Here is a 19745-nt window from a genome sequence, read left to right on the forward strand (position 1 = left end):
AATTACACTAGTTAGCTCTGTTCACCAATTGCTTAAGAATTATTTCTGTATTTCGGAGATGAAATTTTTTTACAAAAACCAAATATATTCTACTTTTTTACTACATTTTAATAAACTCGCTTTAGTGATTGTTACGCTGAATCTAAATTCAGCCCATTTTTCACTATTGCTAAAATGCTTAACTTTTAATTGCCTCTCCCCATGACAAAGCAATTTTCAGCAGCTTCTACATCGATACAAGGCGACAATTATTCCAAATAAAACGTATCGTCAATCAAAAATTCTACCACTTTTGGACTAGCTAGAGCTATAAAATTTTAATTGAAATTCTGAGCTATAAGTCATCTCAAGTTTCTACCGTTTTTGTGATTCTGCTTAATTTATCGCCAAATAGGGACTGTTGTCGATATAAATTTTGATTTTTTTTTTCCGACGAGCCATAATTATTAAATTTAAATTACAATTCTGTGCCTGATAGCAAAATTAATTGCAATGGTTAAGCCGCTACAAACCAAATTTATCGCCATATTATCACCAAATAATTATCAAATTTAATAATTATATTATCAAATCATCATTTGATAGACTGATTGTCTTCCGACTAATAAAACTGTTCAATTATATAAACAGGCATAATTAAAGAGGCTAAAATAATAAATTGAAATAAGAAACTATATTTTTCAAGTCTGAAAAAATATATATATATTAAGCCCAAAATGCAAACCATCGGAAGCTTCGCATTGCGAAACAAATCATTGTCACCATTTCAAATATTCCCCCACATTTCTTTCGAAAGCGATGGGCACAAATATTTTGTTTTTGGTCTAATAAAAAATAGAACTATTTTCTCCTTTTTAGCCTACTTAAAAAATACGCAGTTTAAGTTTTGAATTTCATTTTATTTCTTTAGATATATTTTTATATTTTATTGAGGGGACAATAATGTTCACTTCATCGTTAAAGTTCTGAATCCTGCTCGAAATTGCAACAATGAAGTACAGTCCGCAAAAAAAAAAAAGATATCACCCTGAATAACTTTCGTTCTAATGATCCGATTTTCNCACTACGTGCTCTTGCGCGCCGAATCCAATCAATTAAAAATGAAAACTGTTGCCAGCTCGAGAAAAGAAATATCATCGGTTTTATTGATACATACATACGTACGTATTAGCGTTTTATATAATAAGATGGTTAAGCCGCTACAAACCAAATTTATAGCCATATTATCACCAAATAATTATCAAATTTAATAACTATATTATCAAATCATCATTGATAGACTGATTGTTTTCCGACTAATAAAACTGTTCAATTATATAAACAGGCATAATTAAAGAAGCTAAAATAATAAATTGAAATAAGAAACTTGGAAACTATATTTTTCAAGTCTGAAAAAAAAAATATATATAAAGCCCAAAATGCAAACCATAGGAAGCTTCGCATTGCGAAACAAATCATTGTCACCATTTCAAATATTCCCCCACACATCTTTCGAAAGCGATGAGCACAAATTTTTTGTTTTTGGTCTAATAAAAAATAGAACTATTTTCTCCTTTTTAGCCTACTTAAGAAATACGCAGTTTAAGTTTTGAATTTCATTTTATTTCTTTAGACACATTTTTATATTTTATTGAGGGGACAATAATGTTCACTTCATCGTTAAAGTTCTGAATCCTGCTCGAAATTGCAACAATGAAGTAAATTCATTTTCAAGACCTTTTTTTTTTTGTGAAACTAAATAAGAAAAAACGCGCCCTCCAATATTACTATACCAGGGGTGGCGAACCTTTATGCATCAGCGTGCCATTTTTTCTAAAAAATTGTTTAATGAGGTCATAAACGTGCCGTCAAATAATTTTGACTTCGTGATTATTGGTAAAATAATAATACTGAATACTATCAACTCAAAATTCTTCATTTACTATTAAAAAAATATATATATTTTGCAATGTCTCAGTTACACGCGTAATTCAACGTAACATCAGTGTGACTTCTGTTGTTGCAGATTAAATGACAAATAACTTATATTAGGCTGTAAGATGTTAGTTTAAGCAGGACTGTTAATTTTTTTTGCTAGTTACTCATTGTTCGCTAATTTTTTATGGTTATTAATAGTTTTTTTTTGTTATTAACTGTTAATTTTTTGTTAATAATTGTTTATTTTTTTGTTTGTTTGTTTTTGTAATTGTTAATATGCCTCATAGTGAACTTAGCGATCGGTAGCGTGCCCAAAATATTGTGTCGCGTGCCATAAATGGCACGTGTGCCATTGGTTCGCCATCCCTGTACTATACTATTAGTATTTGCATTATTAGGCGTTCTTTCAATTTAAGTTTCAAGCCTACAACAAAGGAATTCTGAAGAATTCGCAAAGATGCTATAATGCAGCCCAAACTATATCACACGGTGCTACTTTACACAAATATAGCCAAATAACGGATAATACTCAAAACATGGCATACCTCACACTGTATTTATGTTTTGATATTAATTTTCTTAAATTTGTTTTAGGCCAGNAATTTTAAACTTATGTAAGTATTATTTTATAATGTTGAATATTAACAATGAGCATGCGCAAGTTTTTCTTTCAACGAATCAGCGACATTCAAGAACTTGGATAGTGTCAACGAATCCTCCAATTTCTTGGACAGAGAAATCCGTCCAATTTCTCGGATTCAAGAAATTGGACCGTGTAAACAGGCCTTTAGGAAGCTTGTTATTGTTTACATTCAGTCAAAATAGAACCGATTTTTTCTTATTAAAATGTGCTTTAGGAGAGTGAATTGCAAGTGCTAAACACTCCAAGTAATTGCGTCGAAGGCAACATAGTGTCCACCAACAGATAAAAGGGTCAGCTGACCGCGAAGGAGGATAGTAAAAAAAAAATAAAAAAATCACGAGAAAGAATTACATTTTCTTTTTCTCGCCAGGAAACGATGGTTATATTTTATTTCATTTTTTTTATAACCGTCGTTGAACAGTCGACCCAATTTTTAGGCTTACGACTACTAATGTTCAACTACGTAACCTTGTAGTTTTGAACACAATTTAGAAAACAAGGGATTCCTGGATCAAGTATTGGGAGAAATTTGTGATGGAACTAACCCGCATTTGCGTTACATGAAGAGGAAGACCACTATAGTAATCATTCATGTTTCAAAGGGGATAAGTTTCAAACAAAATAATTAGGATTTAGAAGAAAAAAAAGTAAAAATAATACGACGTCATGCACGTGAAAAAATTCAATATTGCATTTCTAATTTTCACTCCCAAACTCCATTTCTTTTGGCTGAATATGATAGCAATAAAAAAGAAGAGATTTGAACAATAAAAAAGATGATTATGAACCTTATTAAATAATAATAGAGATGTTCCATAATAGCAGGATACCTGTCTCTTGTTTATATGTACCATTCAGTCACTTTATTATTTTTTTAGGGAAAAAAAAAGAATTTATCTTTCTTTCAAACAAAGTCATAATCAGTCATTTAAATTTAGAACGTATATTTAAATATAGTATCTAAAAGAACTATATTGAAAGTAGTTTAATATAGTTCTTTTAATATAGAAACTATATTAAAAATAGTATCTAATTCATTGGAAAACAAATAGAATACAGTGAGAATCAGTCCCTTAATTTTACCTGTATTGTTGTGAGCGTAGGAAAAAATAAGTGTATGAGCTGATTCGGATTAGCCTCTCAGGTATAATTAGCCTCTCTCACCCCGAATTGACCTTCAGGTGCAGATACAGGATCCATATCGAAAACTGGAAACCACTCCTTTCCTACTATTCCTCTTCTCAGCTGCATGTGAGTGTGATGGTTTGTCCTTCATTGGTACTTCTCGTGGATTAGGAACAGAATGTAAACAATAACAAGATTTTGCTGTTGCTGTTTTTGTAGTTCATTTACGTCGCACTAGAGCTGCGCAATGGGCTATTGGCGACGGTCTGGGAAACATCCCTGAGGATGATCCGAAGACATGCCATCACAATTTTGATCCTCTGCAGAGGGGATGACACCCCCGCTTCGGCAGCTCGACGACCTGCCCTCGAAGTCGGGCACTTTACGGTAGAACAATTTAACGACGACTAATACCACATACCCTCGGTCCCTACGCAGACTAATCCAAGTGATCACCCACCCGCACACTGGTCGCAACCAGTGATGCTTGACTTTGGTGATCTGCTGGGAACCGTGTCTTAACGACCAGTCCACTGCGGGACAACAAGATTCTGAAACCGGAACAACATTTCGAAAACTTTGGACCTATCCCACCATTTACGATGCTGTGTCATTTACCGAGGTGTGAAAAGATTTGATATTCTAGGAAGTTATATTAGGGAGAGTTCGCAAATTTACGTTAGCTTCCTTACACTCCCGGACGAAACACTTCAAGTAAATGCTCATGCGAAAAAATATCAAACTTACGTAAGTGAAAGTAAGAGATTCGGCAAAAATCCGTAAGTTAAAAACCCTAACGTAGTGGAATATCAGTTTAACTTCGACCGCAAAATCAAAACAAACATTTACAATAGATGTACAGTTTGTCTAAAGTAAGAACTCCCCATGTCATCCGTCTGGACCCGTGGTGACTATTTTAATGAGATATAACTATTTCAAGTAGGGGGGTGGGGTTACTGTTTTGGGTCGGGTCAGTGACAGAAGGGGAATCTTTTTCTTTGGTCTATTGTGTTGTGTCCCTCCCTGAAATGAGCTATTCCTGTTTCCATAGCAGTAGACGGCCTCAGACTTTTTTGCTGGGGGAGTTCTTACCGTATACAAATTATAGATTATCTCTTTAAAACTGTGGCATACGATTCAAGATGCCTTACTCTACGTAAAACTGTGGTACTATGAGCAGAAAAACTCGGTAGATAATAGATTTTAATGAATTCAGCAATTGGCGATCGAAATGGCTATAGGTGTCGTAGAGCAGAAATCTTTACCTATGGCAATACTTTGAATGCTTATACCATTAGCGTGTGGAGAGTCATAGGAAAAGAAATGCGTCAGTTTCTCTCTTGATTTTCAAATAAATTAAAAAATGTTAAGTTAGGAAACTACCTGAAACTGAAAACTACATTGAACAAAATTCTAAAAGAAAGCGTCGTGGAATTATTCGCGATCGCAACGCTCGAATACGCCATCTAGGGAGATAACCGATTCCATGTCTTGACCCTCCTCCTCTTCTCAGTTATATAGAAATGTTCTACGATGTTTTCTCCCTTGATAACTTTTTTCGAACATAATTGTCACAAATATATACAGGGTGATTCTAAAAAGATGGGCAAAATTTTAGGAAGTGATAGTACACAAACAAATTTTTTCAAAGAATGCATAGTCGAAAACAAAATACAAAACCGCTAGAGGGCGTCAAAGTTTATGTTCTTATATGAAGCAAAAACAACCAAAGAACGATGAAGTTAAGTTATAAAGGCAAATTTAACGGCATGTGATTACAATAAGTGTTCAAAACAGTGGCCGGCAGTGGCTATGCACCCAGTACAACGGCGAAGAAAAGATAGGAGTACATTCTGAAACACACCAAGAATATCATGAACTTTCCCTGCAGAGGCCGAAAGCTTGGCAACAAGTTCTTCTGCAGATTCAATGGGAATCTCACACATAGCAGCCTTCAGCTGTCCCCACAAGAAGCCAATTATTTTTTTAATATTTTTTGACATTATAGCACTATAATCAGCAGCTTTTATGTATGAATCGTGACAAAAAATTTGCATGCGAGCTCTTCTTCTTCCCATAACATGCAAATAGTAACTCGCAACAGGAATGGAGCTTTCACGACGTTTGCATCAAACAACTTTCCAAATACGCCAGCACCTTTGCGTTTGCAACCATGCATTCTTTGATAAAAATTGTACTGTCACTTCCTAAAATTTTGCCCATCTTTTTAGAATCACCCTGTATATATANTTTTATATTTTTTTTTTGAAATTTCCACAACGCTTTTTTCTAGAGCTATGTTCAATGTAGTTTTCAGTTCCATATAGTTTCCTAACTTGAAAATTTTGAATTAACCACTTGTTGTAAGATCTCACGATTCATTTCGAAATTTCATTAATACATTTCTTCAAATTCGTATTCCACGTCCATATTTTTAGTTCGAAGGCAAGCTTAAACAGAAAACAACATTCAACAGCCATAAATACCATGCTTGTGGCCTTGTCTTTGTAACGTAAATCACGCCAAATATTGTTAAAAAACGTAGCATCTAAAATAAACGAGAGCATGCTTAGTTGCTTCAATTTTGCGTACGGGAAGGTTAAGAATCTAACGTAAAACAGCGAAATCTTCCAATTAACTTACTTATTTTACGTAGTATTGAATTTGCTTGTAATTTACCATTCACAAGATTTTTCTGTATTTATAAATTTCGAAAGCTCGTGTGTCATTAATCGATTAAAAGAAATTAATGCCACGATATAAATAAAGTAAGGATTTCCTTGATTTAAGTGTTTCCCTAATATTTTATGTTTTCAAATAAAGTTAAATGGAATTACAAATTAAATGACATGTACTACAAGTCATATTGAGAAATATAAAAGTGTAACAACATAGGAAGACGTGTTTTTAGAACTATATCAAAAGTAGTTATTTGGAGGTATTGATGCAAATTTCAACCAATACCACCTCCCCAGTGCTTTACTTTATACGGTTCTCTGTCCATACTTCTCGCTTTTATATTGTTCAAAACTCCGCAATACTTACTTTAGACATAAATTAAATATATTTCAGAATTTTGCGTAACTCTTTGTAAATTATAAATTTATAAAGAGTTATTTAGTAATAACTCTTTATTAGTTTTAAAATAAAGATAGAAGGCAAATTGATATATCTATTACTTCTATAATAATGCACAAATTAGATGCTGCAGTACCGATAGTGTTATCATTAAGAACTCAGTTAGTGCCATCTCTAAGCCGCTAAGATTCATGATAAATCCATGCAAAAAAATACAGCCTCGTATGCGATTGATAACATGATTGGTGACATGTCGTTGCTTTGAAACTAAGCCGTAGTAACTCAAAAAAATCCAAAAAATGAGATATTTGGGTCATTTTGTGTAAAAAAAAATCACCCTTTTAGAGAAACAACGTGTTATCTTCCTAAGTTCCATAAAATTAATTTAGAGAGCAAATAAATCGTTATCGCATTGGCGGGATTCGATTGCTTGAAAAGTTAGAAATCGCTCTTCTGAAAAACTTGCTTTTTTTGAATTACCACGGTTTAGTTTCAAAGCGACGATGTACAATATTTACTTGCAAAAATCTCGTCAATCAGGTTTCTGCTCGCAGCTGCGAACCATTCGCATGTGGTGAAAAAGGTCATTAAATAAGAATGATTTTAACTACAATGAGAATGACTTTTTTTTTTAAACTTTTGCCAAATATGCTTGTTGTGATTCAAGTTTTTTGTAAAAGTAATTCCATTCGTGCAATTCTAATGTGAAGAAGTTGTGAACGTCGCGCGATTGGTTTGTTAATTGCCACTAAAGAGCCATTCACACTGTATACGCAGAAATCACATATTCGAATTTGGAGATGCGAGCAAGAACTTGATGGGTGATTTTTTCCCGGGTAAATATATTTCACCAATCAGTTTCTAGTTCAGGAATTTTTTTACGTAAAGTGTGAATGACCCCTGAATGACCATTCTTGCTATATCCGAATTATGCATGCGGTAAATGTATGTTGTGCATGTGGTAAATGTATGCGACCCTCAAGCAATTTATTTTTAAGGACCATTCTCACTAAATGTGATTCACGCACCTTCGAATACCATAGAGAAAAAGGAGAACCTGATTGGTAGATTTTTCGCAGGAGAACATATTCTACCAATCAAGTTCTTATTTACCCTGGAAGGAAGTGCATGAGTATGCAGTGAAATGGCCTTTTACTTGTACTTCGTAAATGCACGTGCGCTTTTTGCACATTTGGATGTAACAAGAATGTGCCTTAACAAGGCGTTTTTAGAGCTAGTAATTTATTTTTTAGTCAGTCAATGAGAATCTGGTAGACAAGTTTTCTCTCGGGAATATTCTTCACCAACCTGAGGTTTCCTTAACGCAAAACACTTTCTCATGCGAAAAATTAAAGGCAGTAAGAATGGTTCTTGAGGTGGTAAATGCAAAGCATTGATATAGTTATACCGTCGTTTAAGATCATTCTTCATTAGTTTAAACATAACCGAAGTGGTCTGTGCAATAAAAGTTACTATTAATGGTTTTAGATGGTAAAAAATAGGAACAGAAAATGATATCAAATGGAATGCATAAAATGATTTGAATCGAACCTGCTATTTGCTCTCCATCTTATTATTTGCGGAAGGACAGTCAAGGAACAGAACCTACAATCACGGAAGCCCGGTCATTTAGTGTATGTTTATGCAATTTTATTTCTTTTGAATGGCAACTCCAGGAATCGCAAACAACAATTGATGGACTCAGATTGTTGCAAATGAAAAGGTGTGTGCAATTTGTCTAAAATTGAAACTGGATGGGAGTGTGTATCAACCGGTAAGATTATTAGCTTTCTCTTTATTGCGTTCGCTTTATCAGCTGCTCTGTCGTATTTTTCGGTACTATTGATCATGACGTCGTCCGATCTCCCAGATCGCTTCGTTTACCAACATACTGGCAGTCGAAAAATAAAACGCGCGCTTTTCTTTTACACCACGTGAGTTTGTGTATATTTTGTGCGCTCTAAACTGATGAAAACATTCTGGTAAATAAATTTAATCCCCTTTTCAATATAATCCGCAGAATCAAAATATTTCTACTTTGAAATGACCTACCGAAATCGCATTGTTGTCGACCTGTCAATCACCATTTACCAAGATATATGAGGTTATGGTTCAGTAATTTATTGCTTTGTGCTATAATTCATTATTATATGTAAAAAAGATACTCTATTTTGCTTGATCTCTTCTTCCGTATTTTTTATTATACCACACCACCAACAATCAGACTGCATTGTTCAGCCAAAAGTGTAAGGTTAATATGTTTGCCTTTTGAGGCCGCGTTTAAAAATTTTTACCTGATCGCAACAGTTGAAACATCTAATATCCACAAATATATAATCAGAATTAAACTTTAACTTGCCCAGAATTAACTCATACTCTTGCCCTTAATCCTAACATAGTATGTTCTTGTAAAGAGTAGGAATGAAAAATGACAGATATCTCTTACAAGCAACAAACAAATATAATCTTATTGATAAGATCTTTGTAACAATTTTTGATAAATGTTTAAGTCTTAATTTGTATTGATTTTCTCAATGTAGTCTTAAGATGGGAATATAGTTGATGCAAATTTGATATGTAGATCAGGGATGCAAAATTATTAGAATCCGCCATTTAATTAAAATTTGGGTCATTCATTGAAATATTCATTTACAGTATTATTTAACTAAAGTTTAATATCTTTAGACTGAATTTCAAGTTTAAAGCAATAAAGCAAGACTTGTGTTACACCATAGAACTACATTTCAAGAGTCATCTAAGTGGGTTGATAAATCGTGGAAGACTTATATATATGAAATATGAATTATAATTGTTTTTTAGATTCAAGCATTATAGATTTGTAAACTTCACACAGTTTAACAGTTCAGTAAAACAATATAGAGATCTCTGGAAAAATGAGGTTATTGGGTTAACTTCTCTTTCCTATTTATTTTAAAGTTGAGAGATTGTAGTTATTTTCAATGTTCTTACCTAGAAAAAGTTGCTCTAACCATTATGTATAATAATAATACCAGGGGTCTGTCAGGACATTTTGTAAAAGGTCCTGTTTTTGTAAAATTGTGAAAAAATTACTCGTAATTTATGAATATAAAATAATCGTTAAGTCGCATTCTTTCTACCAGGGTCCTGTTTTGTGAATTTGCGCAAATAGGGTCTGGTTATTGCAAAAAACCTTTTCAAGGAGTTTCGAATTTGTAAATGGATACAAGATTAAGCTCAACACTGTGGAATTATAATAAAAAAATTTAATTTTAAAAAATAAACAGATGTTGCTGCTATTAAATTAGAGGTGCAACATGCAAATATTTGGCATTTAGCCTATACTGCACAACACAGAATAATCTTTTTGGATGTATAATGGAAACAAAATCACTCACATTTTTAATAATTTCAATTGACATATTTTAAATATTACAACTTAGTTAAGTATCACCAGAGCTCATTCTAGGCACACAAAAAAAGGGCAGGGTGCAAAAGTTTAAAAAAAGGGCATTATTATTCTAAAAAGGCAATAATTTCTTTCCAGGGGCTTTACACGTTTTATTAAAAAACATTGTCTATTAGTAAAAGAAAATTTTTTTTTACTTTACTAAAAGTAGCAAAGCAATCATATTAATTACTAATTTTCATTAATAAATTAACATATGTATCGAGCTAATTAGCTTGGTAATTTATTTAAAATGCATGCATATATTAATAAAATAATAAATGTATGTTTTTAAGTATGTATAGATAGTTATGATTTAATAATTAAAATGATTAATAATAATTATGATTTAATGATAGTGAAAGTAACTGCAAACTTTCAAAGACAAGTGCAACAAGGGGGTTTGTTGACTATTTTTCCTTTCTCATATAAATCTTTGTATTGACAGCAATGACAAACTAAATAAAAAGAGTTAAAAATAAAAGTTTGAGAAATCCACTGTAGAGTTTGGGGAAAAAAGAAAGAGTTGAGGAAAGAAAGAGCAAAAAGGGTATGGAGTCTTAATACATCAGGACACTAATTTACTTCAGGGGCAACAGGGTGGATTCTTTTGACTAAAAGGGCAGTAGGGTGCTGCGCAATGTTTACCCTGCCTAGAATGAGCTCTGGTGGACTGTTTGTGTTTATTTCAAACTTTTGTAATTTTATTTCAATTACGATCGTTAATTTATGAGGGTTGTATAATTTAAAATTTATTTTCAGTTTTANAATTTTATGAATAATATATTGCTCAATAATTTATATGCAAAAAAAAATATCATTTAATATCAAAAAGAATGTTCATACACTGTTTGTAGAAGTAGAAATATTTTCTTAGAATACTGCATTTAGAATTTATAAATTTTTTTTACTTCAAAGAGGTTAAGGTAAATAATATAAATGTAATGAGATCAAACTTAGCCTTAGAATTAAAGCAGAAAAACATGATTAACAAAATATTAGAGCAATATACGTCGATTGATTGCCAGTAGATTTGAAAATCTCCATAATAGCTGAACATTCAGCATCAGTCAATTCTTCTAACCTATTTACAATAATACGCTGTCTATCGAATGTCTCTTGTGAAGGGTCCGATTAAAAGATATAGATATCGTGAAGGGTTTGTTCTTAAGTTAAAATATTTTGTGAGGATTATTGAAGGATATTTTTAAAAGGTACTGTTAACGCAGCCAAATTTCTTCTAAGCAGACCCCTGAATACGGTGAAAAAAATGTTATATGCTTTGTTCAATTAGTGCCAGAATCATAGAGTTACTGGTGCTTTAAAACAATAGCATAGGTATTATCTTCTCATCATACAGGACTGTCTACCCACCCACCTGCCCAAAAAAACCTTGGTTTGATTTTTTAAAAAGAAAAACCAATAAAACCCATATTTTAGTGGGTTGTTTTAAGAAATGACAAAAAAAAAAGGAATTGGTTTGCCATCCTTTTTTTCCTGTTATTACTACAGTTATTATTATAATTTCACACATTTTCAATTCGTGACACATTTTATCATTTTTAAGCAAATAATCTTGATTAAATGCTAAAAAGTTGGGCAAAAACTTTTTAATAATTTTTGAAATTTTCCTTTTATGGTAATATTTTAAAGAATATTTAAAGAAGATTCACTCGTTAAATCTTTAAACTTCAAGCTATTTCTTGACATAAACTGTTTTGCAGTTTGCAGTCTATTTTTCAAACAAATCCACATGTAGAAAACCTGCATTCAATAATAGCTGCTGAGTTTGCTCACAGCCAGCTAACTGAACCATAAAATGGGCAAATTCTTTTTTCTCTGCCACACTTTTATTAAATAATGAGTGTGGGCGCATACTTTATGTTTTATTCTGAAACACAGAAATAGAATTAACTATCGGCATTTTTCTAAGAAAATCAATACTCTGCCAGGGGTCCGTTTTGAAGAAATTTGAGTCCATTAACAGACCCTTCACAAAATAATTTATCTTTTAATCGGACCCTTCACAAATTTGTTTATCTTCATTACGGTTTTGTTAATCGAATAAACACTTCCCGGGGGGATAGGAAAGAAGACAGTTCGAGACAACCTAAGTTTAAATTCAAATGTAGTAGTATTCTAAGAAAATATTTCTACTTTTACAAATATCGTGTGTACATTCTTAGTAATATTAAATCATAATTTTTTTGTCAATAAATAAATGATCAATAATTGATTATATTTTTTCATAAAATTAATTAATAGAGTATTATGTATATAAAAATTAATTTCTGGCAATTTTTTAAATGAAATATTATACATTTAAGATTTGTTTAAGTTTACTTAATGCGTAACACATTTAAAGTTATACATTACTAAGTTGTGTTATTTAAAATATGCCAATTGAAATTATTAAAAATGTGAGTGATTTTGTTTCCATTATTCGTCCAAAATGAATATTCTGTGTGGAGCAGTATATCCTAAATACCAAATACAGTAAAACCTGTCTATAACGATACTGTAGGGACCTAAATAAAATATTGTTATAGGCAGGTTATCGTTATAGACAGGTTTGAAATTTAAAAGTATACGTTTAAAACTAATGCTAAATTAAACTTCTTTTATAGGCTCCAAATGAAAATTTTACTTAGAATTATGAAACAGCACACAAGAAAAATTTACTTACAATTTTATGAATCAAAACAGAAATTATTTAGAAAAATAATCGGTTAGTTTTGTTTGCTTATTTTTGGAAGCAATTGCCATTTCCATGCACATAGATTTCAGTCCATCTAATGAATTCAAATGAACATCAGTTACATTTGGTAATGTTGCAACAAAATCTTGCAAAGTGTTAATTAGCAATATGGCATTCTCGGGTGAAATTTGAGTCCTGTTTTGAGAACAGTCAGCTGCTTCTTCCTCATCACTTTGATCACCCGGGATAACTTCTGCTAAAATCTCTTCATCACTTGCACCACTGAAAACCAACACATCATTATCTAAATTTAAAAATTCATCTGCGTTAAATAGAAATGATGTATTAGATGATCTTTGGAAATCACTGACAATCGAATTTAAGCCTGCCACACATTTTTCTTCTTCATCAGTGATTTCAGTAAGCTCAGTTTCTGCGTTTCCGTTGCTTTTATCCTCAAAGAAAGAAGCTTTCTTCCAACAATTTTGGATGGTGGATTGTGTCAATGAATTCCACCCTCCGGAAATCCAATCACATGCATTTTTTACATCAACTGCATAAGGATTTGGGAGTTTATTATCCAGATTATAAACAACGTTCTGAACTAATCTTTTTCGATAGTATCCTTTGAAACATTTTATTATTCCCAAATCTAATGGCTGTAGAATCGACGTGCAATTTGGGGGAAAATAAAACAATTTTATATTTTTCAAACTTGGAGGATTGTTGTGAGGAGTGCAGTTGTCAACTAAGAGAGCTATTTTTTTCTTCTTTCTTTTCATCTCCTTATCCACATCAAGCAGCCAGTTGTTAAATATTTCTTCTGTCATCCAGGCTCTTTTGTTTGCCTTGTAGTCAACTGGTAAACTTTTCACATTCTTAAAACATCTAGGTTTAGCGTATTTGCCTATAACGAACGGCTTCAGTTTATCGGTTCCAGTACTGTTTGCACAAAGTAGAACAGTTAACCTCTGTTTTGATTTTTTACCGCCTTTACAATTTTCTCCCTTAAATGCCATTGTTTTATCTGGCATGAGCTGATAAAATAAGCCAGTTTCATCAGCATTGTACACGTTTTCTGGAGAATAAGTTTTTTCAATAGTCTCTTTTTCTCGTTGCTTCCAGGATGCAACATCATTGAGTGGAGCTGACTTTTCTTCACCTGAGATGGTTTTAAAAACAATACCATGACGTTCTCGAAATGATGTAATCCACCCATTGCTGGCTTTGAACTCATTGTTGCCTAGCAAAGTTGCAAATGTTCTTGCTTTTTCTGCAATCATTGGACCACTAATTGGCACATTTTGTTGTCTCATTTCATGGAACCATCTTAGGGTAGCTTTGTCTACATCCTCATTAACTGCACCTTTAAATCTTTTCCTTTTACCATCAATTTTGCTTCCTTCCACAGCATCTTTGATATATTTTCTTTTCTTCAAAAAAGTAGCTATTGTTGATTGTGAAATCCCATATTTCTTAGCATCGTCAACTTGCTTTAATCCTTGATCAATTTCCGATATGATATTTAATTTTTCTTCAAAAGATAATGCTTTACGCCGAGCCATCACTTCAAAATTAAAATTAACTTTATTGCAAGGAAAACATGCCAGTCCGTAGTGAGTAATGATAAGGACTTACTTATGATTGAGAAGATTTGAAAGTGACCATTCTGAAAAAAGGACGCCCCCTTGCAACTTGTCTCCTTTCCTCAGCTAATGAATGGTGAGGAAAGCAAGACGATTGACCTTCGAAGTGTTCTTTTTAATGCAGGGATATCATCATTGGCGATAAACTCCCCCTCCCCCCCACCTAAGGCGGACCACACATTGACGAGACATCGATGCGTGTCGCTGCCGCATCGATGTCTCGTCAGTGTGTCACCCGTTTTTCTGACGAAGCTCTCTCCCTCCTACAATACCCCTTCACCCATTTCTACAGCTCTAATTTCCCCTAAAAGTGGCTTTTTTTCTCAGAAACAACGAAAGAATATTACATACAAAGGAGGTTGAAAAAGAAAAAAAACATTTTGTTATCTCACATTTAGACTCGATGGGGAGTCGTTTTCCAACGGTAGAAAAATCGGAATAGAACTATCAACTATCAAAAGAGGAAAAATTATTGTTGTAGACATGTTTAACTGAAAAGTGGTTATCGCTATAAACAGGTTAAAAATACATTGAGTAAATAGGAATTTCACCGGGACCTCAAGGAAATATCGCTATAGACAGTATCGTTATACACAGGTTTCACTGTATTTGTTTGTTGCATCTCTAATTTAATAGCAGCAATTGCTCTATTTGCAATTTAAAAACTTCAAGAAAAGGTTGTTAGCAAGAAAAAGACAGGCAAGAAAAGGCCTGTCTCTCACAGTTAATATTTATAACATTTCAATTAGCATTAGTAGTTTAGTTTATACAATTCAACTTCTTAATGTAAAATATTAAGGAAATAAATTGTGCCATTGGATTCAAAAAAGTCATTTTCTTAGTTTGTTGTATATTCTGATGGTTTTATTTACCACCAAAAGGCCTAATGGTAGAATAGTGGTGCACAAACTTTTTGAATGCAGTCCCACTTGTGCATCAGGTCGAGTAACAAAGGGCTGCATGCATATTTAGTAATGTTAGCTGCAAATATGATAATTTTTTAATAAATATTAGTGTTCTTAGCATTAAATCTTTTATCAATAAACTTAATAACATACTTGCTGCAGAAAATGAAATACTTTTAATTATTAGAATTTATTTAAAATTTTTAATCGAGTGAGGGGGCTACAGCCAAGAAAGCATGCTCTTTCATTAATATATTCTTCCTTTTGCTTAGAATGATTTTCTATGAGGAGAGTGAAGCGTTCCAAAATAAAATAATAAAGTGTGGACAAGGGGGATACTGCACATGGAAGAGTTCATGCCAATTTTTTGTGGGGGGGGGGCAGTTAGTTCTAAGTAGAAGACCCACATTAACCTTTGAAATCAACAGAGTTCATGAAATTCGGTTCTATTGGTAGTGCATGTGCTTAAATGGAAATAGTTGGCGGGAAATAATTTTATGTAAAGCTCATAATACAAATAAATCTAAAACATTTGCTGTTAAGTAATAATTTTAAATGGTTGAGTTACTGTTTTCAATATGTTTTTCCAAACACATCCTGATGAGGTGATAATACCAGATTACTTTATAATAAAAGATACCACTTTCAGTTTTAAACTGTTAATTTGGAATCAAAGTAAAATATCAAATTATAATTATAGTAGAGAATAATATTAAGAATGATAGAGGATGAAAAAGAAATATTGCAAATAAATATCTTATATCTGTAATTGATTAAAAATATATATATATATATAATTTATCAGTATTTGTTAATTAAGAAACCTTACCAATTTTCTGGCCATAGAAATGCGTTGATAACTTTGAAAAGTCATTTTTTACCCTTTTATTTATATATTCCACCGAGAACTACTATCAGGGTGCATACAGACTCCTTATACTCCTTAGAAACTCCTTGGAAATAAAAAAATCTCCAAGGAGTGCTTGGAACTACTTAGATTTCTAAATTAGTCCTTAGAAACTCCTTAGATTATTGTGTTGCATAGATGAACTTACTAAGTACGCTGATGAATTTGCTGTCCCAGCAAGTGGTCAAAGCTAAAGAGAATTTTCATTAGTTTAAGGACAATATCAACGTTTTCCTCTTTTTCAAAATATATTTTATACTGCTTCAACATGGAATCAATGTAGATTATCATTTGCATTACATTTGAGGAAAATATAGAAAACTCAGAATAATTTAAGACAGAGAGTAGTCTTTTGGAGCTAACAGGCAAATCTGCAGAGGAACTTCTTGAAACATACTTTCCTGGCCAAACATTTGTAATGCATTCTTTGTATTTTTAAACAATGAAGAAAGCAATAACTTTACCATATTTTGGAACTCCTCTATGCTTACTATACTTGAAATGAGGATAAGATGCTCTTTTATAATGTGCAATGAAGCCTTTATTTTACTGATGTGGTCGGCATATTCCCATGGTAAACGATCTGAAATGCTCTGCAAGATTATGAGGGGAAGATTTTAAACCTTCAGGTCATTTAGGTCTACAGAAGAATGTAGTGTGAGATTAGGGTTGGGCATTGTTCTGCAAGACTACCGGATTATTCCCATGGCATATTCCCATGGTAAAAGATCTGAAATGTTCTGCTAGATTAGGTATGTGGAGAAGCTTTTAAACTGTCAGGTCATTGTGGTCTACGGAAAAATGTAGTATGANTATATCGTGATATAGAGTTTGTTAGTAGTTACAAGTTTTGAAAGTTTTGTTTAGCTTATTTCTAATATTTAAGAAATGCCAAATTTTAAATTCTTCTTTTTAGTTCTCGAATTTATTAATAGTTCCAAGCTCTTTTGTTTGTTTGTTTATTTCTAACAATTAAAAAGAGCAAAATTTTGAATCCTTTGCAAATCAAGTTATAATGATAAAAATAAGCATCACTATTTTCAATAAGTATATTTCTATATGAATGTATATCCTTCTATAAGAATACATGTATATAGTTGCAAAATCAATAGCAATCATTTACAACATTCATTTATTCAATCATTTACAAAGGCAATTATGTGAAAATAATATATTGTCCGCTATATGCCATAAATTAAAGAAAACAGTAGGTTTTTGACGGTTTTTACCACTGTCATGTCAAAAACCAGTTTTTGACGGCAAAAACCCAACCCTGGTTTAAAAATTATTAATTTTCTCGAGCATAATTGTATTTTTATTCTATAAAAATTTTCATAAAAATATTTATTGCACTGAATAAAAAAAATATTAATTTAAGCCTAATGGAAAAATAGTGGAATGATTTAAGGTGCTTAGATATTAGTAGGGCCTGTATTTATTTGAAATAGGACTTAATTTAACATGACATAGTTACGAAAACTACTTTCATGCGTAACTCTTATTCTTTTTAGTATTAAATCTTTTGATCTATACCCATGTAACATTCTATTAATAGAAAATAAAGACTTTTTTTGGCATAACTGAATACTTAGCAAAATTGCCCACAACTGGATATGTGATGCAGTGAAATATTAAAAGTTGCTCTAATAATTTTTTCAATGTTTTTTCCAAATTTCTTTATTTACCCCCTTTTTTTTAATATTTGAAAAAAATTGTGAATCTTAATTTCTGCACTTTAATTTCAATGAAATCATTAGAAATGGAATACGGTTTAGTTTCATAGATGTCGTTAACCTTTAACAATCTGAAAATATTTTTTTTAAAAAAACCAACCCAGGTGGGCAAAAGTTGATTGGTCCTACTCTTAGAAGAGTGATTTACATAGAGATAACCAGTCCCCCTTCCCTTGTTGCAAAGAACATTATCATGTGATTCCGGGACGATTTTCTCTCCAGTAAACCCTATCCCCAGTCTTTTACTATGGAGGTGGATTGCTGAGCTCTGCTTTGAACAATAAAATTCGATAAATATACTGCTGTGCATACGAATGTGAAAATAAGATTTTTATTCTTTTACATTCACTTTTAAATATTTATTTGGATTTTTTAGTCAGCACATCAGGTTATGGAATTAATTAAATTAGTTTTTAACTAGCAAAATTGCTATTTTTTATATTAATATTTAAATTAATGGATTAAATGTAGTTAACATTTGTAGGTATCTTCATTACAATTAAATTTCATATTGATATTAATATTTTGATATTTTTACTGCTTTTTCGATGAAACGTGTGCAATTGGATTTGACGCATCTTTTTCTCGCCAATATTTTGCAAACAAACCGCTTTTTATTTTTGCTCTGTAACTTTTATTGATGCTTTTAAATAATTTCAAGCTAATTTAATTATATATTTTAATTGTACAAACTTAAAAATATGTAAGTACATTTCAGCAATTAAAAAAAAAAAAAATTGGATCAAAAATAAAATTATTTTTTAATAAATTCCGTTATTAAATAAAATTTATAAGCTGCTGAAGAAAAATTGTTTGGGTATTCATATTTATTTAGGAAATTTTATGTTTACTACTGTACTTTTATTATTCAGGAAAATACAGGGTTCCTATACGGTCAGAAAAACCTGCAAAAGTCCGGCTACTCTAAAATTAAGCTAAAAAGTCAGGATTTTTCTTACATATTCATAAAGTTAGAAAAATAAAAAAAACTAGTTTATTCAAAGACTGACGGGCAAAAATAAAGTTTCGAGGAAAAATTCTGTAATTCAAAATATGTAATTTTCTCATAATAACATTCCTCTTTCCCTGGTAGAACCTGTCCTGTTATCAATTTTCCTCCTGTTTATCCAATGATAAGAAATTTTTGATAGGGTTACTAGGTTTATTTGCTCTTTGTGTGAATAACTGGTTTACAGACAACAGGGTTCCCACGGTCCTTGAAAGTCCTTGAATTTTTTTGCTAAATTTAGGTCCTTGAAAGTGCTTGAAAAACGTCTTAGGTCCTTGAAAAACTTGATAGGTCCTTGAATTTGTTAAATACTGCCGGCGGCCCTTTTTATAAAACACCCGCGGATCTTTCTGTTTTGTTCCCGAGCTCTCTCACATGTTTTTTAATGCCACCGTTTCTAACCGGGCCTAGCGTCTTGGTGTCTGCCAAGCGCGCGGAGCACAGCAGACAATCAATGCGTTCGGGGCGGGACTCCACTTCATCTTCTGTCGCATATGCTTAGATCTTCTTTTTTCTTATCGAAACTGGAATACTCTCGAATTTCGTAACAATATGTACCTTGTAGTTTTCAATAAATTTGCCGTTTTACCATCCGCACTTGTCCTTACGTTTGCGTCATTTCAAAACTTTATTGTAAAGCGTATTCGCAAAGGCACG

The 19745-nt window shown here is 32.2% G+C and overlaps 1 protein-coding gene across 1 annotated transcript in view; it reads left to right on the plus strand.

The window, feature by feature from the left end:
* Positions 1-8375: 8375 nt before the first annotated feature.
* LOC107443872 (AT-rich interactive domain-containing protein 2) overlaps positions 8376-19745 on the plus strand; it is a gene marked incomplete in the record, with an annotated part of 42645 nt that continues 31275 nt past the window's right edge. The window contains 1 exon segment of the mRNA XM_043049341.2: positions 8376-8537. Coding sequence (XP_042905275.1) covers positions 8518-8537 — 20 coding nt within the window.

This window comes from Parasteatoda tepidariorum, chromosome 2 (assembly GCF_043381705.1).
Source record: "Parasteatoda tepidariorum isolate YZ-2023 chromosome 2, CAS_Ptep_4.0, whole genome shotgun sequence".
NCBI classification, from domain to species: Eukaryota; Metazoa; Arthropoda; class Arachnida; order Araneae; family Theridiidae; genus Parasteatoda; species Parasteatoda tepidariorum.